This window comes from Sinocyclocheilus grahami, unplaced genomic scaffold (assembly GCF_001515645.1).
Source record: "Sinocyclocheilus grahami isolate Dianchi unplaced genomic scaffold, SAMN03320097.WGS_v1.1 scaffold354.1, whole genome shotgun sequence".
Lineage (NCBI taxonomy): Eukaryota > Metazoa > Chordata > Actinopteri > Cypriniformes > Cyprinidae > Sinocyclocheilus > Sinocyclocheilus grahami.
This window is the reverse complement of record NW_015505533.1, coordinates 1,038,334-1,050,082: the sequence shown is the minus strand read 5'-3', so window position 1 is coordinate 1,050,082 and position 11,749 is coordinate 1,038,334. Positions and strand designations below refer to the sequence as shown.

General features: G+C 37.5%; 1 protein-coding gene across 1 annotated transcript in view; it reads left to right on the top strand.

Annotated features, from left to right (window-relative positions):
- The window catches only part of LOC107548738 (FYVE, RhoGEF and PH domain-containing protein 3-like), a 19,853-nt gene that overhangs the window by 1,019 nt on the left and 7,085 nt on the right, over positions 1–11,749 (top strand). The window contains exons 3-10 of the mRNA XM_016229539.1: positions 2,167–2,323; positions 4,729–4,867; positions 7,499–7,553; positions 7,806–7,836; positions 9,345–9,446; positions 9,719–9,772; positions 10,020–10,121; positions 10,196–10,324. Of these exons, the coding sequence (XP_016085025.1) occupies positions 2,167–2,323; positions 4,729–4,867; positions 7,499–7,553; positions 7,806–7,836; positions 9,345–9,446; positions 9,719–9,772; positions 10,020–10,121; positions 10,196–10,324 (769 nt within the window). The remainder of the gene's footprint in view (positions 1–2,166; positions 2,324–4,728; positions 4,868–7,498; positions 7,554–7,805; positions 7,837–9,344; positions 9,447–9,718; positions 9,773–10,019; positions 10,122–10,195; positions 10,325–11,749) is intronic.

Below are 11,749 nucleotides of genomic sequence, written 5' to 3'. Positions count from 1 at the left end.
ACACACTCTCTCTCTCTCACACACACACACACACACACTCTCTCTCTCTCTCTCTCACACACACACACACACGCTTTCTCTCTCTCTCTCTCACACTCTCTCTCTCTCTCTCACACACACAGACACACACGCACACACACAAACACAGACACAATCACAGACACACACAAGTCCAAGTTCACGTTTATTTATTAAAGCACATTTAAAAACAACAAGTGTGGAACCAAAGTGCTGTACAATTTATAAACATTATTAAACAATATAAAAAGCAAAAACAAATAAATAAAAACTCATAGGATACAAATAAAAGCATGCAAGATAAACCATAAACAAATATGTAACCCCAATATTATCAGGCAACACCATAGGCTAAAGAGAACAAATGAGTCTTCAATCTAGATTTAAAAGTATCCAACGTGGGAGAGGATCTCACGGCAACTGGAAATGTATGAAGGTAAAATAATGCCTATAAGATTTGCATAAGCAGGGTAAGAGTTGTGGAAGTGTACATAAGACTGTAAGCGTAAATTTAATTTTGCATGCGCAAGAGAAGCTTTGTAAAGGTGTAAATCATGTTTCAAGCGTAAGAAGCATTACGTTTCGCGCCATTCATAAAAATATGGATTCTGAGGACGAAATAGTTTTCTTTGTGGCAGGCGGCTTTTGGCGGCCCAAAAAAAAAAAAAAACGAAGACAAAGGACATGGCAAAGAGAATGGCTGAAAAGCATGGACTTCTGTTCTTCATAACGAACTCGAGGGAGTAGGCCATTTCTGAATTTCTGCTCGTTTTGCCGGAAATACAACAGGCATATTCATTCATAAAGCTGAACGGCAAATTTGGCACATTCGGAATAACAAATAAAAAATAGAACTGTATAATTAAACTAAAATGATTATAGACTATATGGTTTTTGTCATCTTCTGATTGGTCAACTTCAGATGGATCGCCAAATCGTCAACCGCACATACGCCACGAATCGACAGCATTCGATTTTTTTTTTTTACATGTTTGAAAATTATCGGGAGGACGGGAGGTGCTCGTAACATCTCGGATACTTTATATATAAAGTATGAACACATAGCCTAATGGTAAACATCATATTTTAATTAAGTTGTTAGATATATTTTTTTATGTATGTGTACATTAAAAGTACCATTCCGGCAGCAAGAACGATCCTGAACTAAATGAAGATTAATATTTTGGCTTGTGATTACGAGTACGAGTTTTTCTTACGCTTGAAACACGATTTACACCTTTGCAAAGCTTCTCTTGCGCATGCAAATTTAATTTACGCTTACAGTCTTATGTACACTTCCACAACTCTTACCCTGCTTATGTAAATCTTTTAGGCATTATTTTACCTTTATAGAAGTGCATTCCACTGTGTAGGTGCCGCAACTGCAAAAGCTTAGTCACCCTTAATATTTAAACGGGGCACTCACACACACACGCACGCACACATACACACGCGCTCACACACACACACACACACACACACACAGGGTTTGAGATGATAAATCAGTATGTGGTAGTTGATGCACTGTTAGACTGTCTGGCTGTGAATTGTTAGTGGAACGTGCTTATAGTAGATGTAAATGATGGTTCCTCTGTCTGGACACCTTTGTGAATGTCATATGTCCACTAAAACCACCAAACAACAGCTGTTTCAAACACACTGCAAATAAAGTTAGTTCTGAGAGAAGCATGTGAGCAATGATGCTACTTTGATATTTAGTTTTTTTGATGCAGTCAGTCACAGAGGCATTTATAAGCATGAGTTAAGTGTGCTCTCTGAGGCCTGTGTGTGTGTGTGTGTGAGAGAGAGAGAGTTTGTGTGTGTGTGTGTGTGTGTGTGTGTGTGTGTGAGAGAGAGAGAGTGTGAGTGTGTGTGTGTGTGTGAGAGAGAGAGTTTGTGTGTGTGTGTGTGTGAGATGAGGATTTTACTGTCATTAAGAGTGATAGGAGAGACATGACACCAGCACAGTTTCCTGGGACAAGCACTCTATTATAGAGTTCAGCGTTTTATACTCCAGTGTTTGACAGCAGAATCATGTGACCGATCAGAATGCAGTGTTGCAGAGAGTGATTGATGAATATAGACAGATTTCAGATGGCTAATGAATGTGTGTGTGTGTGTGTGTGTGTGTGTGTGTGTGTGTGACAGGAGCTGTAATCCGCGCATAGGGGACATCCTGCAGAAGCTGGCCCCGTTCCTGAAGATGTACGGCGAGTATGTGAAGAACTTCGATCGTGCCATGGAGCTGGTGAGCACGTGGACGCAGCGCTCCGCTCAGTTCAAGAGCGTGGTCCAGAACATCCAGGTCAGAGCCGGCTGACATGATATGATGTGTGTGATGTGCAGTGTTGGGGGAACGCATTACAAGAGTTACGTAATCAGATTGCTTTTAAGTAACTAGTAAAGTAACGCATTACTTTTTAATTTAGAAGGAAATATCAGAGTTACTTTTTAAAATAAGTAACAGCAGTTACTTTGTTTCCATGTATTGAGTGACAGCTCTGGTGTTGCCACGGTGACAGAAATCAGGAGTCAGTGCAGAGCGTTGTGTGTGAACATGATCTTACTGTAGATCTAGACTAAATATCAACATGTGTTTACTCATCTCACTGCACACAAACACATTCAGTGTTCCTCTAAATCAATAAAAACAGTTAAAGGCAAGCTCAGAATATTATGCAAACCTGCAATAATTAAATGTTAAATAAGACAAATATCATTTATGCATTTAATCCCATTTTATTAACCAGTGTCTTTGCTACTGACCTTCGATGATCCAATTCAACCATAATATAAGCAAAAATAACACTTTTGTGTTTCATTTGTGTTATTGCTGAATAGTGCTGAACTTTCTTCTCCTGCGTCATATTCTTCATGCAGTTTGTTTGAGCGGCGCCCTCTACTGTACAGACGTGAATTTACATTTCCTTCAGCCTGAGGCGCATTCATTTCACTTCTGTTGTGAAAGGGCTTTTACGTTTGTAAAAGAAGAACTGTTTATAATAAAAACAAACAAGCAAGCCCTGCCCAGATTTGCAAAGTAACTCAAAAGTAACGTAACTCATTACTTTCCATAAAAAGTAACTAAGTAACGTAATTAGTAACTTTTTTTTAGGGAGTAACGCAATACTGTAATGCATTACTTTTAAAAGTAACTTTCCACAACACTGGTTTTGATTAACACCATTAACAGAAAAAGTGTCCTGTGTTAATGTATCGTGTAGCGCAGCGGCTCAGGGCGCAGACTGCACAGCAAGCAGTGACCTAACACAGCAGCAAGTGTGCATTGAAAAAAACTGAACTGTCATGCTTTCATACTCCCAAAACTCAAGAAAGATGACCAGCGAGACCAATAATTAATTGCAGTTTAGTTTATCCTCATCGCTCATACTGACGTTAAGCTTCTGTAGTTTCGTTTAAGGGTTTTACTTTAAGGGATTAAACTTTACACTTTTAAGGAGGCCTTGAGAGACTTTTAAGACGACTAGAACCTAGAGGTCAAGTTCACACTTCAGAGCATCAAATCAGCTAAATGAGCTAAACTAAAAAGCTTTATAGCCAAACATTCATCTAACTCATATGAGGAACTAGTAATTCAGCTACATCGGTCAGATCTGCCAAAATCACACCGAGTGCCCCAAATCATGTCCAGCCGATGATCCAGATCACTTTGTCAACCACTAGGACCTGAAGACATCAAACCACTAACAATATAATTGCTCTTACATGTACTTTAGAAGTTCTATAATGTCATGATTTCATCTGACTGAAATCATACCAGCCGTGTTTTTGCAAAGTGAACAAACAGAACTAGATAATGCCACTGTAGTCTAGTTTTGGGCTAGATGTGTACACAATCAGACTACAGTCAGGCCTGGTGTGTTTTCTGAGAAACAGAGGTGACGCTTGTATTCATTTAATCCTTTAAGTATTCAATTACAGTGAGGACTGTAACTCAACCACAGTTACGCCACTGTAATGCACATGCTTAGTGTCTCTGGAGTGTGCCTTCACGTTAATGGGTTAAATACAGTTTACTGAAGACTAGCAGACTACACTGCCGTGTGCTCAGTAGTGTTCATTTTGTCAGCCATTTTTAATTGAGTCTTAGTCTGGTCTCAAATGTACCTTTTAGTTATGATGATATTTAGTCAACCTTGTCCTGTTAGGGTTAGGTTAGGTTAGGGTTAGGGTTTAAGTCAATGAAATGTTTGTTTTCTCAGATCATTATCGGCGCTTCTGCAATGAAGAATTGCAAAATTAAGCAAAACACCGAGTGTATCCGTTTAACAGAGAAGCTCTGATTTGGGGATTTGAACTCTTGATATCTGGCAACCGCACACAAGAAAGCTTGCGTAGTAGAGGCGATTACAACAGTCCGCAATAATATTTTGTCTCCTTTTTAGATTAAAAATAGATTTTTGTTTAGTTTTTATTTTTTACAATACGTTTTAGTGTTGTCTTTTATTGTCAATGATATTGCATGTTGATATAGTCACAGTTATTGTTTACTGTCTCGTTTTAGTCAGATTTGCAAAGTAACTCAAAAGTAACGTAACGCATTACTTTCCATAAAAAGTAACTAAGTAGTTTTTTAGGAAGTAACACAATATTGTAATGCATCACTTTTAAAAGTAACTTTCCCCAACACTGGCGATGTCTGATAAACCGCAGACTGTTCTCTGAACGTGTGTGTGTGTGCGTGTGCAGAAGCAGGAGGTGTGTGGGAACCTGACGCTGCAGCATCACATGCTGGAGCCGGTGCAGCGGATCCCGCGCTATGAGCTCTTACTGAAGGACTATCTGAAGAAGCTGCCCGCCAGTGCTGCAGACCGCAGAGACGCGCAGAGTGAGCTCACACTGTTCAAACACAGACTACTTACATTTACATTTACATTTCAGCTACTTATACATTAATATACGCCATTACAATGTGGAAAGTCTAAAATCCTGAGGATAATAATAAGAGCTAATATAGAAATATAGGTACATTTTTATTGATCTGTTTGTTTAATATATTTAGATTTATTATTATATAAATTATATCACAAATTTGATTGCTCCTGGACAGCAAAGTAGTGTAAATCTATTATTGATTTATCAGGGGATTTAAATAAATTAACACATAATTTTAATATTATTTAAAACATAATGGTATGTTGCAATAAATAAATAAAAGGACGATAAAACTGTAAATATTAATAGGTGTGTGATGTGATAATTTATTAATGTCAAATGAAAAGGAACATGAAATGCCATGTAAAATATGCTTTAAAATGAAAAACCTTATAAAATGCACACATCTAAATAAATTGTGACAAAATTAATATATAATGAAATAATTAAATACATAATCAAATGTTCCAATCAATAAACACAAACATAATGAACAGTGAGCACAAATAATTAATTTGGAGGAATGTATTTATTTATGTACAATGAAAAACACCACCTGAAATACAAGATGATATACTGTACGCCCTGAAATAAAGAACAACATGAAATATACTCTGTCATTCCATAGTTTGGGGTCTGTATGATTTTTTTAGGGAAAGAAGTCTCTTTTGCTCACCAAGACTGCATTTATTTGATCAAAATACGGTAAAAACGGTCAAATATGATTTTCTCTGTGAATCTCTGTTAAACTGTAATGTATTTCTGTGATGCGCAGCTGTATTTTCAGCATCATTCCTCCAGTCTTCAGTGTCACATGATCTTCAGAAATCAGTATAATATGCTGATCTGCTGCTCGAGAAACATTTCTGATTATTATCAGTGTTGAACACAGTTAGGGATTATATTTTTGTGGAAACCGTGACACATTTTCTTTTTCAGGATTCACAGATGAATAGAAAGTTCATAAGAACAGCGTTTATTTGAAACAGAAATCTTGTGGGACATTATAAATGTCTTCACTGGCACTTTTGATCAGGTTAACGTGTCACTGATGAATAAAAGTGTTACTGACCCCGACCTGTAGATGGGTAGTGTACGGAAGTGCAAGCTCTGATGGTCAGGATGGCGGCTCTAAAGCAGTGTTTGAGGCTCATTATCTGAAGTGAAGGTGCAGTAATGATGTGTTCACTGGGCTCGTCCGCTGGTGTCCATGCGTGTCATCTTTATGAAATGCCATTGTGACGCACCACCACTGTTCACAAATGCTAATTGAGCTCGTTATAATCATAATGATGCTGCTGGCTGAGTCTGGACACGTGCAGCGCCGACGGCAGACACGTGCCGCTCTATTTCTGAGTTCAATGTATTTCTATAACTGAGTGTTATTTAAAAGCATTTTTCACGTGGCAATTCACATAATTTTTTAGTTAATATAAAAAATGTATATGTTCCACTTACACAAAACCAGTCATAAGGGTCAATTTTCTGAAATTGAGATGTATGCATTTTATAAACCTATTGATTGCAACATCCTTAATAATTACATTATATATTTTAGGGTGACCATGCGTGCCATTTTCCCTGGCCAGGATTTCTATATTGCCTAAAATATCTAGGTTTTGGCTTTGTTTGCGTGTGCAGACCGATCGGTGTATGGCATCAAAGTACCTCGAGAGCATTTTTAAAGCATGAGGAACCGTCTGTATGGTATTTTGATGTCATACACCTGTCGGTCTGCACACGCAAACAAAGCCAAAACCTAGATATTTTAGGCAATATAGAAATCCTGGCCATGACACGTCCTGGGAAACTGGCACGTATGGTCACCCTAATATATTTATTGGATTTGGCCTTTTATTCCTACCATATCTACTATATTTGTGTGTTTTTATGCACCACAGGGAGTTTTGAGAGAAGCGTGTGTTGTTTAGTGACAGTGTGTTCAAAAAGGGGCCTATGGGGCTGTTCACCACAGAATGTGTTTTTGCAAGCAAATGGGCTGTAGAATGAGAAAAATAAAGTTCTTAGCTGAACTTCTTTTAACTTGAGCGCCACATTTTTAAATGTTTCATGTGCAAGATGCTGCAAAAGATGCGAGAGCAGCGGTCAAACGCCTTACTGATTCCAAATTACATGACAAAAGTTGTAGTTAGTAACGTAATCCATTACTTTACTCATTTTAGGTAATATAATCAGACTACTTTTAGATTACTTTTGACCGAACTCTTTTTTCACATTGATTTAAATAGGATAATCTTCATAATCTAACATATCAATATAAAAATGCAAAGAAACAGAAAATATTTTCCATTTGTTGTAATTAACAACATGAAGTGCGTTAAACATTACATAACGTCAAGGTTTCCCAAACTGGAGTTCATAAGGCAACTGAGTGTGAGTTTAATGAAAAGCAAATAATGAATTAAATCATAAAAATTTTAAATAAAAAATAAAAACATATATTAAATATGTGCTATTTATTGTTTATTAATACTTTTTTACTGGTTTACCTATATGTCATGTGACCACTTACCAACACCAGTGAACTGTGAACATGTGAGTGTGTTGATAAATTACTATTAAGTCCCTCACGCTTTCACCATCAGCGGCAAACAGCGCTCGCTCGAGCTGCAGGCCAGGTGAACGCACAGCGAAAGTCCTGATGTTTCTCATCAATACATTCCCTCTGTCTTTGCTACTGAAGTTTCATTTAGAGCCACTTCAAACATCATGACATTCACTCTCACAAAGATCTTTAGGGCACTTGATATTGAAGGAGTATGCAGTGTTCACAATGTAGCTTAAGTGTACATAGAGAAATCCTCCTGTATGAACTCTTACCCACCGGGCCTGTGTGGAGTCTGATGTGTGTTCATGTCTGTGATTGACAGGACGGCTGAGGAGAAGGACGACTGGATAAAAGTGAGTCGAGCTCTTTGCAGAGAAATGACTGCTGGAAGACAGACACGCTTTAGCATACTGCCTTACTACAGAAATAGTATACTGAATATAATGTTTAGACACATAATTGCATGTTATTTATAATAAAATCAAATGTATTTTAGTTTAAATGACTATAAAATGCAATTAACTGAACAATAGAGAGATTTTTTTAACCCAAGTAGGACTAGGTACTGTACATATTTATGTTATTTCTTAATTGCTTCTATTGTCTTTGAAATATGGTTAAAGTACTGCTGAATGTACTGACAAGCATTTAAGGTCAAGTAAAATATACTATAATTCACTGTAATGTCATGTATTTACATTTTTTGTAATCACATATTTGTTATGATGAAGTTGCAACTTAATATCAAATAGCACACTAGTTAAAATTATAATTACTTATAATGCTATAATTAAGTACTTTACATGTGCTTTAGTATGCTAGTCAACACATCAGAATAAGTGCACTTCTTTAAAACACAACAGAAGATTATTAAGACATAATGATTTTTAATGTACTTTCAAGTAAAACTTAATATGACATTATTATTTAAAAGGGTACTTAAGTGTATTTAGAAACAGTCATGAAAGTGGCTGTCTTTAAGTCACTTAAATGACCTATTATTTTGTTAATTTTATATCATCTGCAAGCATATATATATATATATATATACTTTTTTTTAATATATTTTAAGTAAGTTAAGTTTAGGTACACTACAAGTGTACATTCAATACAGTTAAACACTTTTTTGACCAGGGTTTCTGGTGTCATTTTAGCACAACTGCAACTGTATTTCAATTGTTATTTTTATGCAATTCATATTTCAAGTCAGCATGAAAATATAATTGACTGCATCTAATGACATAAAAAAAAATTAGTTTCTTGACTCGTATTCGTATTCATATTGTGATCAATTCAGCTATTCACTTTATTCTAAAGAAGAAAACTGCTTAATTTCCCTCTGAAACGACTCTAAAGCCCTCTCATTAGACACTTTTCACCTTTCAGTCAACTCCCCATTAAGCCCGGGGAATACCGTACTGCACTCTCAGATGCGTCACTCTACAGAAGTACAGTGGGCTGTATGTGGATGTTTCATGTTGACGTGATAGCTCAGCCAAAAAATGAAAGCCCTGTCATGATTTGCGCACCCTCATCATTTTTCACTTTGCTCTGCGGAACACAAAAGGAGAAATGCACTCTAATTGCATATAATATCATGAAGAGGGACGTGAAAGCAACATAAAAGTATCGTAAGAGTAGTTCATGTGACTCATGCAATATACTGGAGATATTTGGAAGCTTTGTTTGTTTAGGTCAGTCTTCACTAAAAGTGTGTTCGTCAGAGCAGTGGAAACAAATGCTTCTTTAGAGTCAGTAAACTGTGATTCGGTTCACATCAATCTAACTGGTGCTCTGGGATCGAATGGTTTTTCAGTTGTGAGCAAATCTTCATCATCAGATCATCCTCATCTGTTTGTAGGTGATCCTGGCCACGATTGAGAAGCACAAGCAGAACAGCGAGACGTTCAGAGCTTTCAATGTCTCCTGCAGCCGTGATGAGGAGCACACGCCTGACACGCCGGTAACTCGTCCTTCACACGCTCAACGCTGCATCTGCTCCAAACTAGCCTAGTCCTGGCTCCTGCTCGTGGCACTGGAATTATGGAATTATTTAATTGGAATTATTAACATTTGGGAATTCTCTTTGGTTTTTGGAGTGAAATATGACATGGGCATGTTCATTGAGTGATCTAGTGGTCACACTTTAAAAGCAGGATCCTGTGTTACATCTCAAGTCTGGTGGCTTTGCTGTGTGTTTAATGGCCAGTATTTGATTTTGTGTTTTGATGGCAGGGCCTGTTGAGCAGCGCGAGCACATGTGAGACAGACGGAGCTCAGCATGAGAGGGTGAGACACACACACACACACACACACTCACACACACTCACTCACTCACACACACACACACACACACAACCAGAGGTGGACAGTAACTAAGTACATTTACTTGAGTATTGTACTTAAGTACACTTTTTGAGTAACTGTACTTTGACTCAAGTAATGCAGCTGTGTACTTTGTCCACCTCTGCACACCGTGGATCTGTATATGGGCTAGACATCACCGTGTTAACCTGTGTGTGTGTTTGATCTGTAGAAGAGCTCAAAGAAGCGAGAGAAGGAGAGAGAAACATGCAAAGGCTGCAGTGAGACCTTCCACTTCACCAAACGCAAACACCACTGCAAGAGCTGCGGCGCGGTACGTGAGTCGCACGCAGACAGGTTTAGTATGCAATGCTGTGCATCCTGACGTGTGGTGCTGTTCGTCTGCAGGCCGTCTGTGGGAAGTGTTCGAAGGTGTCGGAGAGCAGGAACATCCGCGTGTGTAAGCCATGTTTTGAAGGCCTGCAGGGAGCTGAAGGGACAGCAGGGGGCGGCACTGAGCCCAAGAGAAAACTCGAGGTAACATCAGCCTGACACTGTATTTTTTATTTTTTTTGTCCTACCTGTTTACCAGCATTTAAGAACGACTTGTAAGGCTGTGTGATAAATCAGTATATATTTATAATAATTATTATTATTTATTATTATTGCCAGTATTTATAAAAAATTCCATAATATCCTTAATAACATTTAAAATAATTTTGAATACATGCAGTTCTACGTGTCACTATGTAAATGAGCAGCTCAGTTTTCTCTGCTACACATACTAGTGCTCATCTGTGTCTCACTGTATGAGACACGAACACATGAACTTCATCTCCAGACTCACTTCAGCAGATTTACACCGTTTCATTTCAGATAAAATCACATACACACTGAAACTCAAAGATCTTCACCACAAAACAACATCAAAATAATATATACAGTATATACAGTACACACACACACATATATATATATATATATTTACATTTAGTCATTCAGCAGAAGCTTTTATCCAAAGCGACTTACAAATGAGGACAATGGAAGCTATTTTTTTATGATATAATAAATAAAAAGAAAACAGATAGAATAGAAAAAGAATAGAGCAAGCTAGTGTTAGAGGCCTTTTTTCATTTTTGTTAATTGTATAATAAATAAAAAGAAAACAAATAGAATACAAAAAGAATAGAGAAGCTAGTGTTCGTTTTTAAAAAAAGAGAAACAAGCAGTTAGTAAATGAATAAAGTGCAAGCCTAAAAGGGGCAGTTTTTTTTTTAAAGAATAGAATTAGAATAGAGAGTGCTAGAGTTAGAGGGTCAAATAAAGATGGAACAGATGTTGTTTTTAGTCATTTCTTGAAGATGGGTAAGGACTCAGCTGCTGGGATTGAGTTGGGCAGGTCATTCCACCAGGAGGGAACAGTTAATGTAAAAGTCTGTGAAAGTGATTTTGTGCCTCTTTGGGATGAACAATAAAGCGACGTTCACTTGCAGAACGCAAGCTTCTAGAGGCACATAAGTCTAAAGTAATGAATTTAGGTAAAGTTGTGCAGAGCCAGTGGTTTTGTAGGCAAACATTAATGCCTTGAATTTTATGTGAGTAGCTACTGGTAGCCAGTGCAAATTGATAAACAGAGGTGTGACGTGCATTCTTTTCGTCTCATTAAAAATTTATCTTGCTGCCGCTATCTGGATTAATTGTAAAGGTTTGATAGAAGTGGCTGGAAGACCTGCCAAGAGAGCATTACAATAGTCCAGCCTGGACAGAACAAGAGCTTGAACAAGGAGTTGTGTTGCATGTTCCGAAAGAAAGGGCCTGATCTTCCTAATGTTGTATAAAGCAAATCTGCAGGACCGGGTTTAGTCGTGTTTTCAGTTTTAGAAATGTGGTCTGAGAAATTCAGCTTATCATCAATCACAACTCCACGGTTTCTAGCTGTTTTTGAAGGAGTTATGGTTGATG